The sequence below is a fragment of the Megalobrama amblycephala genome, linkage group LG24 (assembly GCF_018812025.1).
Source record: "Megalobrama amblycephala isolate DHTTF-2021 linkage group LG24, ASM1881202v1, whole genome shotgun sequence".
In the NCBI taxonomy this organism is placed as follows: Eukaryota; Metazoa; Chordata; class Actinopteri; order Cypriniformes; family Xenocyprididae; genus Megalobrama; species Megalobrama amblycephala.
Window position 1 is genome coordinate 26,354,418 of NC_063067.1, and position 18,423 is coordinate 26,372,840.

At 37.9% G+C, this 18,423-nt stretch overlaps 1 protein-coding gene across 1 annotated transcript in view; it reads right to left on the bottom strand.

Annotated features, from left to right (window-relative positions):
* Window positions 1–18,423, bottom strand: part of LOC125260035 (ankyrin repeat and SAM domain-containing protein 1A-like) — a 148,673-nt gene that overhangs the window by 47,443 nt on the left and 82,807 nt on the right. Inside the window, 2 exon segments of the mRNA XM_048178154.1 lie at window positions 13,977–14,302; window positions 14,305–14,460. Coding sequence (XP_048034111.1) covers window positions 13,977–14,302; window positions 14,305–14,460 — 482 coding nt within the window.

Sequence of the window (18,423 nt, forward strand, 5' to 3'; positions counted from 1 at the left end):
ATAATCAGTGTGTCTGCTGACCTTATCACACAATTGGAAAAGAAATTATGATGAATATCAAACTGATGTCTATGTCAAACTGTGATATATTTCACTGCAGACAAATGTGCAAGTTTAATTAGCCAGAGCAAACGTTATACGAACACTTGCGTAACTGGGTGACTCTCACAAAGCCTGTCAAGAAATTGATTTTGCTATTTTAGCACCAAGTTTTGGCATTATGGCATTTAAACATTTACTCATAACATCTTACTTGATGTTTGTACTGTGTGTTACTTCTGTTAGATTATAAGTCTGGACAGTATGGATTTATTAATGAAGGGTTTCATGTCTGTTCCACCAAACATAAATCATAATATAAGCTGTGAAGAAAACAAAAATAATAATGACATTACATGGAGCTATCTAAAGGCAATTCAATACCAATATCATGCCGATACATATGACAGACCCCTAAAATCAGAAAATCAGAAAGAAAAAGAAAAAAAAAAAAATCTCCCTCTTGAGCGTAGCTTCAGAAAACAAATCTGAGCTTACTTGAGCTTCCTCAAGCGTCTCGGACTGCAATTATATCTGACTCCCCAAACAGAGCTGGAGATCTCCAGAGCACGGCTCCACAGGCTGACGGGTTTAAACTTAGTCCAGGCGAACAGTGCTGCATGCAAATAAGGCAAAGCGTGCTATATTCACACACACATTATGCTCAATTAATGAACCAAACTGAGAAATATTGCATGCAAAGGAAATAAATGAGTGAATAAATGCTAAATAATTGATTGTTTTCTGCATCAGCAAGAGAGCTTGCATCATACAGTATACTGCCTGTGCTTGCAAAACAGCTCTCTCGCACTCACACACACACACCTAAAAATAACAAAATGTCAGCTTTAAAGAGAATATTATAACAATAGAAGTGCATTATAAAAGAATACTTCTGTGGGACAATGAGAGAGGAAAAAGTTCAAATCTGCAAAATTCTGTGCAATGGGATTAAATATCATAAAACATGATCAATCAAGCTGGGCAGTATCTTTGTGGTAGCATTAAAAAAAAAATAGGCAAAAATTTAATAAACATGCATATAACAGGTGGGAAAGTGTAGAACTTGTGAATTAACTTTTAAATTCTACAGAAATCTGCAGCTGCAAATTTCATGTTGACCAATACAGATATACAATGGTATTAAAATATGAAAGAATTCTAGCTCTGACTGGTAACCAGATTTCAGAAACAGACCCAAACCAAAAGTTATTACTTATTATTATTATTATAGTAGTTATTAGTCTTTATTGTTTGCCTTTATGCCACATTTATAGAGTATTCCAGGTATGACGTCAAGCCAATTTCTGAGTAAAATAAGGTCTGTAAACATAACTTGACTTTGATGTTTGTAACGATATATCTATACATTTATAACGATTTGACGTTTATAACAATACTTTGACTTTTTGTTCTACAACGAACTGCACACACTCACACCCCAAACTGTCTTGTCTAGTTACTTATTAGAAAAAAAAATAAACATAATTGCTTCAAAATCCACGTTTTCGCTATGGGGGGTGTGTCATTTAAAACTCCATAGGAAAATCTCAAAGGAACCAGTGGCGTTTTCCAGGTTCTGATGTCATACCTGAAGCACTCTATTGATAGGGATAGTAGAAATGACAGGAAATTATGGAACAGAGATTGGGGAATAAGACCAGAAAGTGTTGCAAGCCAGATTCAAACTCATTTTGCCCGTATGAGCAGCATGGCTCAACATGCCAGACCAGTGGTTCCCAAACTGGGGGGCATGGCAAGGCTAAGGCATACATTCAGCATATTGTTATGCAAAAGAAACCTCTTCAGAATGTATAATATACATATACTTATTACGCAGCTACTTGACACATAAGTACATAATTGAACAAAAAATATTAAAGGTGCCCTAAAACCAGTTTTTACAAGATGTAATATAAGTCTAAGGTGTCCCCTGAATGTGTCTGTGAAGTTTCAGCTCAAAATACCCCATAGATTTTTTTAAATTAATTTTTTAACTGCTTATTTTGGGGCATCATTAACTATGCACCGATTCAGGCTGTGGCCCCTTTAAATTGCGCGCTCCCTGCTCCCAGAGCTCTCGACTATAATACAGTTCATTTACAAAGTTCACACAGCTAATATAACCCTCAAATGGATCTTTACAAGATGTTCTTCACACATACTGCATGCATGCATTGGATCATGTGAGTATAGTATTTATTTGGATGTTTACATTTGATTCTGAATGAGTTTGAGGCTATGCTCTGTGGCTAAAGCTAACATTACACACTGTTGGAGAGATTTATAAAGAATGAAGTTGTGTTTATGCATTATACAGGCTTCAAGTGTTTAAAAATGAAAATAGCGGCGGCTCTCTTGTCTCCGTGAATACAGTAAGAAACGATGGTAACTTTAACCACATTTAACAGTACATTAGCAACATGCTAACGAAACATTTAGAAAGACAATTCACAAATATCACTAAAAATATCATGATATCATGGATCATGTCAGTTATTATTGCTCCATCTGCCATTTTTCGCTATTGTTCTTTCTTGCTTACCTAGTCTGATGATTCAGCTGTGCACAGATCCAGACGTTCTGCCCTTGTCTAATGCCTTGAACATGGGCTGGCATATGCAAATATTGGGGTCATACATATTAATGGTCTAGACTGTTATGTAACAGTCTGTGTTATGTTGAGATTCGCCTGTTTTTCGGAGGTCTTTTAAACAAATGAGATTTACACATGCAGGAGGAAACAATGGAGTTTGAGACTCACTGTATGTCATTTCCATGTACTGAACTCTTGTTATTCAACTATGCCAAGGTAAATTCAATTTTTAATTCTAGGGCACCTTTAATTTGATTACCTCAAAATGACCCACAGTACTCGCTTGAGTGGTCTGTTATCAGTTATAGTGGTTGTTGTCATGCAATACCAAACCACTAGATGGCACGACTGAAGAAACAGAATGGAGTACTGCAGGGAGCCATCGAAAGACAAGTTCATGAAAGGACTGCCAGTTCCAGGTAAACGTAAAGCAAATGATGAATCTACGTAAAATTATCAAATACCAAAACAATGTGTCTACACCAGACGCTACCGGTGAGACATGACAAATTCCCGACAGTAAACTGATGCTCTGTTCTATTTTAAATGTAGCCTTCTCCAGCGCTCTGACACAAAGGACAAATGAGTTTGCAAGGTTCACTTTATCTGCGTCCAGCAGACAGTGTCTGTTGTGGTGCGGCCGTCGCGTCCGGTGTGGTGAAAAGTAAAGAAAACATGATGAGGCATATCTCGCCCTCGGATTCACTAGTACAACGGATCTAGGGTAATGAAGAGAGACCACAGTGTTGCATGCCTCAAAATATTAGCTTCTGAAAATGTGAAGCCAAAATATTAAAGGGTTAGTTCACCCAAAAATTTAAATCCTGTCATTAATTACCCTCGTGCCGATTTACACCCGTAAGACCTTCGTTAATCTTCGGAACACAAATTAAGATATTTTTGTTGAAATCCGATGACTCAGTGAGGCCTCCATGGCCAGCAATGACATTTCCTCTATCAAGATCCATTAATGTACTAAAAACATATTTAAATCAGTTCATGTGAGTACAGTGGTTCAATATTAATAATATAAAGCGACGACAATATTTTTGGTGCGCCAAAAAAAACAAAATAAAGAATTATTTAACTAATAGTTTCCTGAAGCAGTGTTTTGAAATCGGCCATCACTAAATAATTCGTTTTGTTTTTTTATGCCACAACAAATATATTCTTGTCGCTTCATAATATTAATATTGAACCACTGTACTCACATGAACTGATTTAAATGTCATTGCTGGCTATGCAGGCCTCACGGAGCCATCAGATTTCAACCAAAATATTTCAATTTGTGTTCCGAAGATTAATGAAGGTCTTACAGGTGTGGAACGGCATTAGGGTGAGTAATAAATGACAGAATTTTTATTTTTGGGTGAACTAACCCTTTAAGAGGCCAAGTAGTTAAGTAGTACTGTATTAATTACAATATTTTAAATAAATCCTATAGAAATTTGCAATCAAGGTCATGTCTGAGTTGCACTGATAATAAAAAAAAAAAAAAAAAAAAAAAAAAATAGTTGCATTGATAATAATAATCAGAAATGTTTCTTGAGCTGCAAATCATCATATTGGAATGATTTTTGAAGGATCATGTGACACTGAAGTCTGGAGTAATGATGCTGAAAATTCAGCTTTGATCACAGAAATAAATTATCCATTAAAAACATATTCAAATAGAAATTGTCTTTTTCAAGGGGCATGTAGTTTGGGGGGGCTTGATATTTTTCTCTAAAAAAAGGGGGGACTGGCAGAAAAAATTGGGAACCACTGCACTAGGCCCAAGAGATCTGCTAAAATTTATTTAATAGGAAAATCTATTTAGAGAGCTCAAAAAAAAGAAAAAAAAAAAACCTCTAATGTTTCTATGACAACAGTTTTGTTGACAGTTGACAGTTTTTGTTGGAAATATTGGGCTACTGAGAACACAAGAGATAAGAGAGAAACAAACCCAAGCAAGAAACAAAATGCCCTAACTCAGATTTAATGAACCATATCATATATTAAGTCTGGTTAAAACGCTAATTAGGATTCAGTCTCAGAAAGTCTTTGACTTTATTTACTGTAAATGAGAATTCGTAGGTGAAACTGCCAGCAGACGGCAACAGCGCTGTTCAAAGGACCAGAAGTGACAGACTCTGGTTGAGAGGTATTAGTTTAGTGAATCGCTCAGAGGTCTATGTTAAATGTTTCTTTGGATCTTCAGCGGGACACATTAGATTCTGCTCATTGACATGCAAAAATAATATGGCTTGTGTGGTTATCCTATAAAATAACTGACTCCATCCAATGACCCATTTCAAACCCAAAGGGCATAACAGGGAATACATAATTGAATACATAACAGATTTTGCTCAGCCTCTGAGCAAGCAGTGTTCAAACACACACATACACGCACAACCTTGAGCCTCAGGACACTCTCATTCAATATGAAAATTGTACTGAAAATGCAATTCAGATTCCCATCAGTAAGCCAGCAGACAGCATTAATGCACCTCAGTAAAAGAAGATAAACCCAAACCAGAGAGTCCAGCCTGTTATCCCCATGGGTTCAAAACACATACACATATGCAACACACACTCAAAACAAAACAATGTTATTGATTCTCAGGGCCAGTTTTTGAGATAATGCAGAGAGAGCGAGCGAGCGAGAGAGAGAGAGATTCATTGTGAGGGCCTCTTCATGGTAAACAGCTCAAACAATAGTCGAGTCAAAGTTGGAGTCACAGGTCGACAGCTGAAGTATAGCTGAGCCGTGGGGTTCATACGGGGACGACTGTGTGTTTGTAGTATGGCACAGCAGTTATCTATTTTGAAGAGGACCACAAAGACCCCAGGCATCTGGCAAGGCTGGCACTGGCGAACAAAAGGGCAAAAGGACCAAGACCTTGTGGCAAAAACCAGTCACAAAAGAGCCAAGCTGCCACCCATTCATCAAGTCCAAACCTAGAAAGACTCCTGCCAAGACAGGTGCCAGTCGACCAAGAGCAATTCAGATCAGATCGGTCCAGAAGAGCCTCTGTAAACAATGTTACATCACAAACACTGGACAAAAAAAAAAAAATGTTGTTTACATAAGTTTCATATGCGAATCACTTAAACATGACATATTGGTCAGTTTAAGGATATTAAAATTGTAGAAAGCATTGGCGAACATGTTCTCGTGCTACAAATGGTAAATCTTACGAAAGTCAATTTCGTATTCTAAACCATAGAGACTTTTAAAGGTCTAGAGAAATATATCATACAGGACTTATTTATAAATATCTATATTATGCTAATCATTAATGCCTGTAAATCTGGTCTTATAATTCGTAGCAACTTTAGGAATATGAATTGAAATCATAGCGAAAACTGGTGAAAAATGGAACTCTTACTTACGAAAGTCATTTTCACATGCAAATAGTTCAAAATATGCATCTCATAAGGGTTAGAAAGTTTAAGGATATTCAAAATCATAGTAAACATTGGCAAAAGTTTTGGCACAACAAACTGAAAATCTAATTTACGTAAATTAATTCTGTATGTGATAATTTGCATAAAAGCATGCAAATTATCACAGCAAACACAGGTGAAAAACTGCTCATGCACAACTAATGGAAAATCTTCACAAAAATGTGTTTTGTTTGCTAATCATCACAACATGCAGATCAGATCAGTTCAGAAGAGCCTCTCTCCGTAAACAATGCTACATCACAAACACTGGCAAACAAGAAAGTGTTCTGGCACAACAAACAGAAATCTTGTTCACAGAAGTCTGTTTCATATGCTAATCACTTAAACATGCCAAATTGGTCAGTTCAAGGAAATTAAAATCGCAGCAAGCACTTGCGAACATGTTCTGGATTCGCAACAAATGGTAAATCTTACGAAAGTTCATTTCGTATTCTAAACCTTAGAAACTTTAAAGGTCTAGAGAAATATATCAAACACAGGCAAAAAAAAAGTGTACAGGTATTATTAATATATATTATGCTAATCAATCATTGAAGCCTACGAAATTGGTCTTACAAATTGTAGCAACTTTAGGAATATGAATTGAAATCATAGCAAACGCCGGTGAAAAATTCTTCCGTCACAACTAATGGAAACTCTTACTTACGAAAGTTATTTTCACATGCAAATAGTTCAAAATATGCATCTCATAAGTGTTAGAAAGTTTAAGGATATCAAAATCAAAGGTGAAAAAAGTTTTGGCACAACAAACAGAAAATCTTGTTTACGTAAATCTGTTTTGTATGCTAATCATTAAAAGCATGCAAATGATCACAACAAACACAGGTGAAAAACTGTTCATGCACAACTAATGGAAAATCTTCACAAAAATTGTTTTGTTTGCTAATCATCACAACATGCAGATAAGATCAGTTCAGAAGAGCCTCTCTCCGTAAACAATGTTACATCACAAACACTGGCAAAAAAAAGGATCTGGAACAACAAACCGAAAATCAACAGTTTGTTGTTTACGGAAGTCTGTTTCATATGCTAATCCCTTAAACATGCCAAATTGGTCAGTTTAGGGTAATTAAAAATCCCAGGAAGCATTGGTGAACATGTTCTGGCACAAAAAAATGGTAAATCTTACAAAAGTTCATTTCGTATTCTAAACCTTAGAAACTTTAAAGGTCTAGAGAAATATATCAAACACAGGCAAAAAAAGTGTACAGGTATTATTAATATATATTATGCTAATCAATCATTGAAGCCTACGAAATTGGTCTTACAAATTGTAGCAACTTTAGGAATATGAATTGAAATCATAGCAAACGCCGGTGAAAAATTCTTCTGTCACAACTAATGGAAACTCTTACTTACGAAAGTTATTTTCACATGCAAATAGTTCAAAATATGCATCTCATAAGTGTTAGAAAGTTTAAGGATATCAAAATCATAGGTGAAACATGCCAAATTGGTCAGTTTAGGGTAATTAAAAATCCCAGCAAGCATTGGTGAACATGTTCTGGTGCTACAAATGGTAAATCTTATGAAAGTTAATGTTGTATTCTAAACCGCTGAAACTTTTAAAAGTGCACAACCAACAGAAAAACAAAAAAATCAATCGCAAACACTTATTTACACATATCGATTTTGTATGCCAAACATTTAACCAAAATAAACTAATCAGCAAATAAAATGGGTCTTTAGGTTTAGGAAAATGATAATAGGAAACACTAGTAAACCCTGGTTTTTGTTTTACCAAAAAAAAATAATAATAATAATTATAAAAAAAAAAACTTACAAAAATATTACATCTCCATAAAAAAAAAATGGAAAAAAAAAAAAAAATCTCACGATAGCCCATTTTGTATTCTAAAAAGATGAAACTTTTAAAAGTTTAATGAAATCTGTAAAATGTTTAAGAAACACTTTTTTTTTTCCCAGAATAAAAAGAAACCTTAATTTACAGAAGTTTATTTCTTATGCGAATCATCTGATCAAAATCATAAAAAAAGTGTTCTGAAAAAACAAACAATTTTATTACAGAAATTATTTTGTTTGCTAATCATTAAAACATAATTGTTTTTTTTTTTTTTTTTTTTTTAAGTGAAACTTTGGAGTAAACTCTCACAGTAAAAACGTAATAGACCAAAACTGAAAGAGAAAAGATCCATCAAAGCATCAATGACCACTCTTTCTACATTTTCCAAGGAATACATCCATCTCTATAACGCCTAATTATTCTTGAATCCTCCCAAGACATGCGCCATTGAGAAAGTTGTGGACGTCAGCATTAAATCACACGTACCTGACAACCGTTTTAAAAAACAAAGTTGTCATGCGAGCAGAGCAGCTGATAGGTAGAAAACAAATCACACTCACAAATGCTGGCCGGGTGGCAGCCATTCGGCCTGAACGGGACGCCGGGCGGACGAATGCATAGACGGACGGACGGGGATGGAGGAGACGCGACTCACTCGTTTAACTCCCTCAGGCTGACTGCATCTCCACATTCAAATCAGACCTCCTCTTCCTAAATTTGCTGGCCCCTACAGAGAGCTTCCCACACCGTCACGTTCAGTCTAATTCTGAGACGGCCTGTATTAGCATGAGCTGCCGTTGCCTTCCCAACCCCCTGCCACACACACCCTCGTGCAAGTCAAAATCTCCTTTGTATGAAAAATTAGACTTTGTGTGAGATTTTGTGTGTGTGTGAAGAGGAAGAACACACACACACATACACACACATGGGGAAAGTGATGGGTGTTGTGCGTTCCTGCACCCACACGCTGTCACTCAGGGCAGCGAAGTGTCCCGGACCAGCCAGCCGTGACCGCTGGGGGAGGAGAAAGAGAGAAATAGACAGAAAACAGACAACAGAAATGATGACAGAGTGCCGTTTGGACATTTGGGACTGCAGGACAGACTGTCTAAATACAGAGACAACATATGGTTATAAATTCTGCTTCTACAGACAGAAGGCAGTGAAGATGCTTATGTTGATTTAGCGTCAACATAAGACATTTGCAAACATTTTACATCTGATATATGACATATTTCTGAGTGAAATAAGATATTCGATGACACATTTGTACAGTGGAATGAGATTTGTTTTTACCCACCAGAAATAGTTTGGACCAAAAAAAAATTTCCCCTAAAAATAAAATATTTAATTAATATACTGTTAGTAGCTGATCACAACCTATCCACTTTTTCTTCTGTTCTGCATGTGTATTTCTGATAAATACTATTTTGAGATGTACGGTAAACACTAAAGTATGATAAATGTGATAAATGTTTATCTAATGTTGAAACTCAAAAAAAATGCTGTTAAGTGTTTTACAGCATGATTTGATTTCAGGCTTAAATTCAGTTTTGAATCTATGATTATAAATGTTTACTCAGACTTTTGATCTTCAATGTATTCAGAAAGTGAATAGAGTGTATTTCGATTTCACGATGACTCGATTCATTTGCCACTATCAAGCAATTGCTGAGGCTCACCAATAAAAGCATGTTCATTAAGAACTCAGATCCAAAGGGAGCAAAGTGAATCAAGCTTCGTTATTGGCTCTGATTGGTTTATTTGCTGCTGTAACTCACTGAAGCTTTCAGAAGCAGCAGGACCTTCAATCACAGCGGTTAAATTTCTGTTTCTTCACAAGAGTTAATAATATTCTGAAATGCTATATCGAACAAACATTTTGACAGACAGATAGATTTTCCAGCAGATGGCAGAAGAGAGTAACAAACAGGGACACAGATTGGGAAAGCAAGAGACTGTGTGTGTGTTTTACAACAACACTACACACTGGAAAAATACCTCACAAATTCCAAATGTTTGGCTCATGAGCAACAGAAACATGCTGAACATGGCTGAGAGACAGAAAGGCAGAAGAAGAGAAAGAAAAACTGTCAACAGACAAAGAGTGAAAAATCAATAGATGAAGAACATAAAATTGTTATCAGCAGGTGAGTTTTCTCTGCTTCTGACCTCTCGGCATTTCACATCAAATGTCTCCAAACAGAAAGAAGAAACACCACATGTGATTCTGCAATACATACTACATCCAAACTAAGTTATTATTGTATAGAGGGCATGTCTCCTGACTCACTGAGTAAGGTTAGCGCCATGGTGATAATGTCATGATAAAGACGAAAATAAGAAAAACTTTGTCACAGCGTATAGACTTTGTCATAGTGTGTATGAAATGGAAATTCACCCTATCTATTTGGCATATTATAGATATTGTGAACTATTCATCCATGCATGTTTCATTTTGTAATTTTTAAATCAAAATGTCATAACTTGAAAAGACAGACTTCTCTCTGTTGATGTCTACAGGACTTCTCCAAACAATTAGTCCCTTTCTTACAATCATCTTGCATTAAAAACGGCTTCCATCCTTCCATCAAAAACTAGTAGATTGAACAAGTTCCACCCTACATTTTTTTTTCTTTGCCGATAATACATTTCACTCGGATGTACATCACATTACGTCCCACTAAAGCCCACCACAAAAAGAAAAGTTCTGTCGCTACTTCCATTACATTGCAACTTTAAGCCCTCAAAAAAAAGTGTTGTTCATCTACCTCATGAAGCCAAACATATTTGTGCAACCCTGTTACCAAAATTTGGGACATCTGTGAAAACGGTTTAAAACCCTGATTGTGTGATTTTGGCATTTCTGACAAATAAACATCAAGTCGACTCACTTCACATGAAGAAATCACTTGGTAATGCGGGACACCATTAAATACGTTTTTGCCAATTAAATGAGTTAATAATTTATAAAAAAGTGTTAACACTAACACAGTAATAATACCATTGAATATCAACAGATTGTCAAATACAGACATTTGATGTGTTTTAACTACTGTCATGCCATTTATGTTAGATAACAGTCAAACATAGTAGTCTCATAGGCCACACAACAAAAACAAACATGGAATTTGCGCCTCTGATATTTCTCAGCTATCCATTTGCACACTTGAGTGGAACTAGAGCGTGTTTGGCAACAGTCTTCTGTTACCTGTGACCGTCTCGTCGGTAAGAGTGTAAGACAAGCTGATGGAAACTGTGCATGAGTCCCTACGTGTTTGTATCCAATGTCTAGATCTTCAGATTGAAGCCAAAGCTACGGTAATGGAGGAATACTGATTGGATTACAGACATTTCCTTTCACGTTATTCGCAAAGAAATGGCCAAACAGGACATGCAATCTTTAAAGGAATGGTTCATGCCAAGTTAAGCTTAACAGTGAAAATTGCAGCTAAAGGTAGGAACACACCAAGCTAAGATGAAATGCCTTTCCGAACCAGCAGGTGGCAGTAGCTGAACAGCCAATCAGAATGATCAGATGGCCCGACGGACCGATGAGCTCCGACGCCGATTCAACATGTCGAAAAAAGCCGACAAGGACCAACGGTGCAGAACACACTGAGAAAACAGTCGGCCAACGAACAAAAACTGCCAGACGGCCAACCGTCAGCTTGGTGCGTTCCTGCCTTAAGGTTAAAAATGTACAATTAAAAAGTGAACAATGTCAGCGTCCAGCTGGTTTAAGTAGAAATGTAAAACTCAATTTTATTATTAACACTTACATTAATTTAAACCAACCAAACTGTCATTTTTGAAGTGGGTCTACTGTTCTAAGTGGATGAGACTTATGTACCTAGTGTCAGCTACAAATGTAGCAGATGTCTTTTGTTTAGACTGCTGTTGGCCATTTTTCATCGTCTGACATTATGAACATATGCAGACCACAGGAAGGAGACAAGTTTATGTTCTTCTGCTGATTCAAGACAACAGTCTGGCAAAATATCTGCTCAACTCCATGTAAACAAGGAATTTACAACACCTCCTTTCTTGGAAGTATCCATGCTTGGACAGTGTGTGAAACTTACCTGGAAAGACTGGAAATAACTTAAATAACAAAGATGAGGTGTACTGAAGCCAGAGCATTCCTTTAACACCCCCAGAAATGTACAATTCTGTGTTCCATGGAAAGAATACATCTTCAAATTCCACAAAAACTGTCAAGACAGCATCAGATATTACACTGGAAGAGAGGATGGCTTGTATGAACCCATTTACATTTCCCTTTAGGTCATTGAGCAAAGAGAAATGAAGACTGAAAAGGTCACCATTGACCATTCATTCCCTGCGTCCATTCATATCCCCAATGAACTCCAGCAACTAACAATTATTTGTGCCATTAATAGCAGATACTGTGAATTACATTTGTTTTAAACATTTGCAATTAAAGTAAAGATGTACCATCAGTGATACACTCAAATGAAAACTGACACTGAAAATACTACTTTTAAATTAGCCTTTGTATGGAATAACTCTAAATTGTATTTATTTAATATATATATATATATATATATATATATATATATATATATATATATATATATATATATATATATATATATATATATATATATAACATTTTAAACAATATCTCAATGAACAAAAATAATTTCCAAAATGTTGACAAGACTAAGTTTTATATAACATCTGTTTACACCTCAACAGGAGCATCTTCTGATGAGAAGGGTTGAAGAAATTCAGCATGCAAGTTCACTGCAGTTATCTAAAGAAGTAGAAAGCCAAACTGGGGTGACACTGTTTCCCGTGACACAATGCGGCGTACATTGCAGAGGAATGGCATGCATGGGTGTCTAAAGCCCAAGCACAAAAAATCCCACCTAGAGTTTGCCAGGGCCCATTCTGACAAAGATGGAGACTACTGGGACTCTATACTCTGGAGTGATAAGACCAAGATAAATGTTTTTGGAACTGATGGCTTCAAAACTGTATGGTGTCGCAAAGGTGAGGAATACAAAGAAAAATGCATGGTGCCTACAGTGAAACATGGTGGTAGCAGGGTCCTTGTGTGGGGCTGCATGAGTGCTGCTGGTGTCGGGGAGCTGCATTTCACTGATGGCATCATGAATTCAAAGATGTACTGCTCTATACTGAAAGAGAAGATGCTACCATCACTCCGTGCCCATCACCGTCGTGCACTTTTCCAACATGACAATGATCCTAAACACACATCTAAGGCCACTGTTGGATTTCTGAAGAAGAACAGGGTGAAATTGGGTGAACGGGGTGAATGATTCAGTGGCTCCTGATCTGAACCTAATTGAACACCTATGGGGAATTCTGAAGTTGAGCATCACTCTCCATCCAGCATCCAGTCTCTAAAAGAGGTCATTCTTGAAGAATGGAAAAAGATAGATGTTGCAAAATGTCGTCAACCTGTTCATTCCATGCCTAGAAGACTTGGTGCTGTCATTAAAAATCATGGAGGCCATACAAAGTACTAGATGTAGTAGTTTTTGTTGTGGGGTGTACTCATTTTTGCATCACCCTAATTTGAGTTAAAAGTTATATTATTAACCTTACTTTCATGTTATAAGTTAAACAGATGTTATATTAAACTTAGTCTTGTCAACATTTTGGAAATTGTTTTTTTTGTGTGGTCATTGAGAATGTTACTTTTCAAAGGGGGTGTACCCATTTATGCTGAGCACTGTATATTTGTAAAACACATTCTTCTTCTAGCTGGTCTCACTGACATACCATTTATGCTAAAACAAATAAAATGTTGTACAATACTAGAATAGTGCATAATATTTCATATTCTAGGCTGAAAGTACTTTTAAAGTGTTTAATATTATTTTCATAATGGCTGTATAAACCTAAAAATTCCTCAAACACAATATTGACTTGAATCAAAATTTTCCAAAACTAGGTTAGGATTAGTTTGAAAATGGCAATCAATGGCATTTTCTGCCAAAATGTTTGAAGTGTCTGAAATTATTATTATATTTCTGTGCGTCATATAGAATGCAAGAAAGACAGTACATCCAGGCCACTTGGGGGAGTTCTTACCTCGTCCCATTCTGAAGTGAAGGAAGGTGATTTTTCAAGCCTTCTCTTGGCAGTGCTGCAGTTGGACACCGACTCACTTCGCCCACCCAACCCCGTCTCTTCCTCACCGGGCGGGGACACCAGCAGGTCGGAGTCGGACTTTGAAAGGCTACGCGCTAGCTTGAGATCTCCCGGCGGAGGCATCCTTCTCGTCAACGGAGGATCGCGGGCCGGTGAGTTGCGTTTTGGCGAATCTCGTGGCTCTTTGTGGACTGTGGCGTAGATAGCTTTGGGGTCAGTGTCCTGAAGAATGGTTTCCATGGTGACTGCCGATTTGGGATGAGGAAGGGGGCTGAGCTCGCAGATGTCGAAGTGTTGGAAGCCTCACCGGACTTCACTCCAGAGGACGGCAGTCTGAATGCTTCCTCCCGACAGTCGACCACCGGCGAGGAACCGTGAAGCAGACCAGTGAACTGCTCAGGAACGGCAGCGCTTGTAGAGCTCTCTGTCAGAGAACGGAGGAGAGAGAGTGTGAGAGAGTTACACAGAGATCGTGGAGCAATATCTAGTCCAGATAACATGAAACCACCCACTCTACTACTGTCTAGTCCCTGAAACAGATCTGTTATTGTTTTCTGACTGGAAAAGAGGGAGAAAGAAATGTCGAAATGCAGAAAGAAATGCAGAAAGAAATGCAGAAAGAAAGAAAGAAAGAAAGAAATGCAGAAAGAAATGCAGAAAGAAAGAAAGAAAGGAAAGTTGGGCTCACCAATTCCAAAGTGCCCAAGTTACAGAATTCCTAGTGCAGCCTATAAGCAGCTGACATTTCTCCATAGAGATCTGTTTGTGACTTGCTTGTTCTATCCCCCCTCTCTCTCTCTCTCTCTCTCTCTGTCGTACTGCTAACAAGCAGACAGCTTTATAAGGCTTGCTTCCAGAGAAGTTATGCCTCACTAAGGATTCCCTTCATTATGAGTGGCAAGCTTGAAACAGGATACCACAGAGATGACTGTGAAATAAGCACACTCTCTTTTTCTCACAAACACCACTTTGCCACACCGTTCTGCATTGGGTTCTTAAAAATTAAATCCCTGCTTTGTGATTATGATAAATCCTTCTCCCAGAGTAGCACACTTACAGATCTCTTCTTGCACTCTCTTTCTCTTTCTCTCTTTGGCCTGAAACATACCATAGGCAAGTACATGAACACTTCTTTGCTAGCTTGATTTCAAGCGGGAGACAGAGAGTTGCATTCTCAGCATCACCACATGGAGCACTATAACATACTTTAGTGAAAATTGTCTTCTTCCATGGTCAATTTTCTCTATTAGTTCAACTACTGTTATGCTGGAGCAACAATTTGTACAGAAAAGTTTAATCTTGCTGAATTAGTTAGAAAAAGTTATTTTTAATAGATCCAAAGATACCTACAGTACTTCCCTACTATATAGCAAGGGAAAACAGTACGTTACATTAGTAGTATGTCTGAATTCATATATAAATAGTAGGGTAAGAGTACTCAGATGACCTACCATTTGAGCCGAGATTTTGATGTGTGCATGTGATGGACAATTTACTATCCCATTATGCCACATGAGAGGAGTTGTGAATGGCACTGAAGCAATGCAACTGATTCCCTAACCCTGTGTCCCAATGTGCATGCTATTCATTCTAAATAGTATGTGAGATTACAATAAGTTTGTCCCAAAGCACTGTATGTTGAAAAGAGTATGCCAAAAGTCCCTGGAAGGTCTACTATTTCCAGTAAATTTTCAAAGTGTGGATCCGTGCACACTATAACGGCTAATATTGCCCAAGACCCATTGCGCTTTGGAGGATGATTTTGGTTCAGAACTACAAACACAAATAAAAAAAGTGTTTAAAAATCTACAAACATAGTGGGTGTGCATGACCAACGGTTCAGAAGAGAGGTTTAGATAAATGTGACTAATAACAAAGATTATAGAAATATAAAGACGGTTCACTCCTATTACTTATAAATGGGAGAAACTGCAACGCACAGAATACGTCCCGCCTTATACTTTATTAATCGGCAATTGGCTCTTTTACTTATGTGTCACTGCAACTGTCGTTAGAAGCTCCGGTTCTCATAGAAACCTTAGACTCACGCATAGGACTGCACGTGCATTGGCTGGTCTTGCCTAAAAATTAAGCTTTTTTAATGATATTTGAGCAAAAGAAACAACATTTATGGCATAGTTCATGTCAGATTTTGTTGCTGATTTGAAATATGTTATTTAATTTTGAGTACAGCAAGCAGTTTGAGATTTCAGGATTCCTCCATTCAAATAGATAGGACTTGGTCTTGGGTGCCCAAAATAGCTGCCCTGAGGCATTGCAAATATGGCTGCAGAGTGAACAGACTTTCCTTGAAAGGGACTTTGCTAATAATCAACATTTAACCAGAAAAAAAAAAAAAAAAAATACGTTATCTGTGCTACATTTCATCTGCAACAACGTGGACTTTTATAAAGATCCGTTAGGCCATTAACTTTTAAATGCATCATTATGCAAACACATGAGGAGAGTTCTCCACATGAAAGACCACACTACTGGGAGATCAACATGCTACTTTTCTCTCCAATACTGTAGGAAATTAAATTAAATGAAATGTCAAGGATTTTAACTGTGACAAGATGACTGATAGGCCAATTAACAGTGATAGGATGCATGTAACTATGCGACAGAGCGTACATTAAAAGACGGAATTAAATGACGAGGTAGTATGTCCCAAAGCTTGTTTGCTCTTTTGCTACACTCAAAAGTGCTTACTTTTTCTTCTAAAAAAAAAAAAAAAGACATCATTTTAGGGCGTAGTATAAGTAAGCGAATTGGGATAAAACATGAGTCACAAATCAATGATAACATGGCGGATGTAGTACATACAGATTTCATTCATACTACACACATACGATATAACACTTTTTAAAGGTTGCAAAGTTCTTCATCAAATATAGTAGCTACTCAAGACTGTATGGCATTTTTGATACAGCTAGACAGACATTTCAAGGAAACTCTATCGCCCCCTTACAACAAAATGCAAGTATGGGAATGTGCAATTGCAATTTCTTGGCCAACATTCACATATGTGTTTGTGCTGTTGCGTAGACTACGTTTCTGGCCTAACAGAACACTGCAAACACACACACACATACACACACACAAACCGACCATGAGTTAAATCCAACCCCAGGTTCCAGATACGACCCAGGTGGCTGGGCAAACAGCCACCATACCAGAGAGATATCCTGGTGTTGCATGTGGTGTTTGGTGACGAGAAAGCAAAGTCAGCCATGTCAGAGCCTAAGGCCAGAAACATTCTGTATGCAAGTATACAAATATACTGCAAACACTTGGTCACTTTGTACAATTGAACATGAATCCCCCACGGCAGTAACAAACCTCGTGAGGGTGACACTGTTACTTTCATAACTTTTCTGGTGCAATTAAATAGGATTTATAATTATTCAGGTAGCTAGTATAACCAGTCCTACCGCTCAAAGTGGGATTCAAACCAGCATTAAATGGCATGGGACGCAGGCACACTAGTGTCAGTCGCAAATGCACCACTTGTGAGTAGGGAAGTGAGGTTTAATTGCACAGCTCTTACTAGCTTGCCCCTTAAACCTCATTTCCATCCGGGTCACGACACCAATTTAACCAGTCCTACTCACACCAAGCGGATTCGAAATAGGGTCAGCCAACATGGGAGGCAGGCCGTCTAACAAGGACTCCAAAGAGCACAGCGTCTAATGCAGGAGTAGCCAACCCTGCTTCTGGAGGGCTACAATCCTGCAGAGTTTAACTCCAATCGTGAAAAGACACTTCTGAACCACCTAATTAAGGTGCTCAGGATTACTTGAAAACAACGGCCATTAAGTTGGCTACCCCTGCTCTAGTGTCAACTGCTAGTGTGCCTCTTGCAGGCAGGGAAGTGAGGTTTACTTGCACAGCTCTTACTAGCTGGCCAATGTTACGCAAACCACCTTAAACCTCATTTCCATCCGGGTCACGGCACCAGTGTAACCGGTCCTACTCACACCAAGCGGGATTCGAAACAGGGTCAACTAACATGGGAAGCAGGTGGTCAAACAAGGACTCTAAAGAGTACAGTCTCTAGCACAGGACTAGCCAACCCTGCTCCTGGAGGGCTATCATCCTGCAGAGTTCAACTCCAACCATAATCAGAAATTTCTGAATCACCTATTTGAGGTACTCAGGATTACTTGAAAACAACAGCCAACTGGGTTGGCTACCCCTGCTCTAGTGTCAACCGCTAGGTAGTCTCAGACGTCACACACACAGAGAGTTGGCTGAAAGTCTGATGCATATGGCACACTTATCTGGAAACACTTCAGGAGTTTTTAAGTCATCATCTGGTTGGTTGAATTCTACAGGACGTCCGGGAGTATCTCACGTTCTTTAACGGTCCTCCTGGAAACAAATG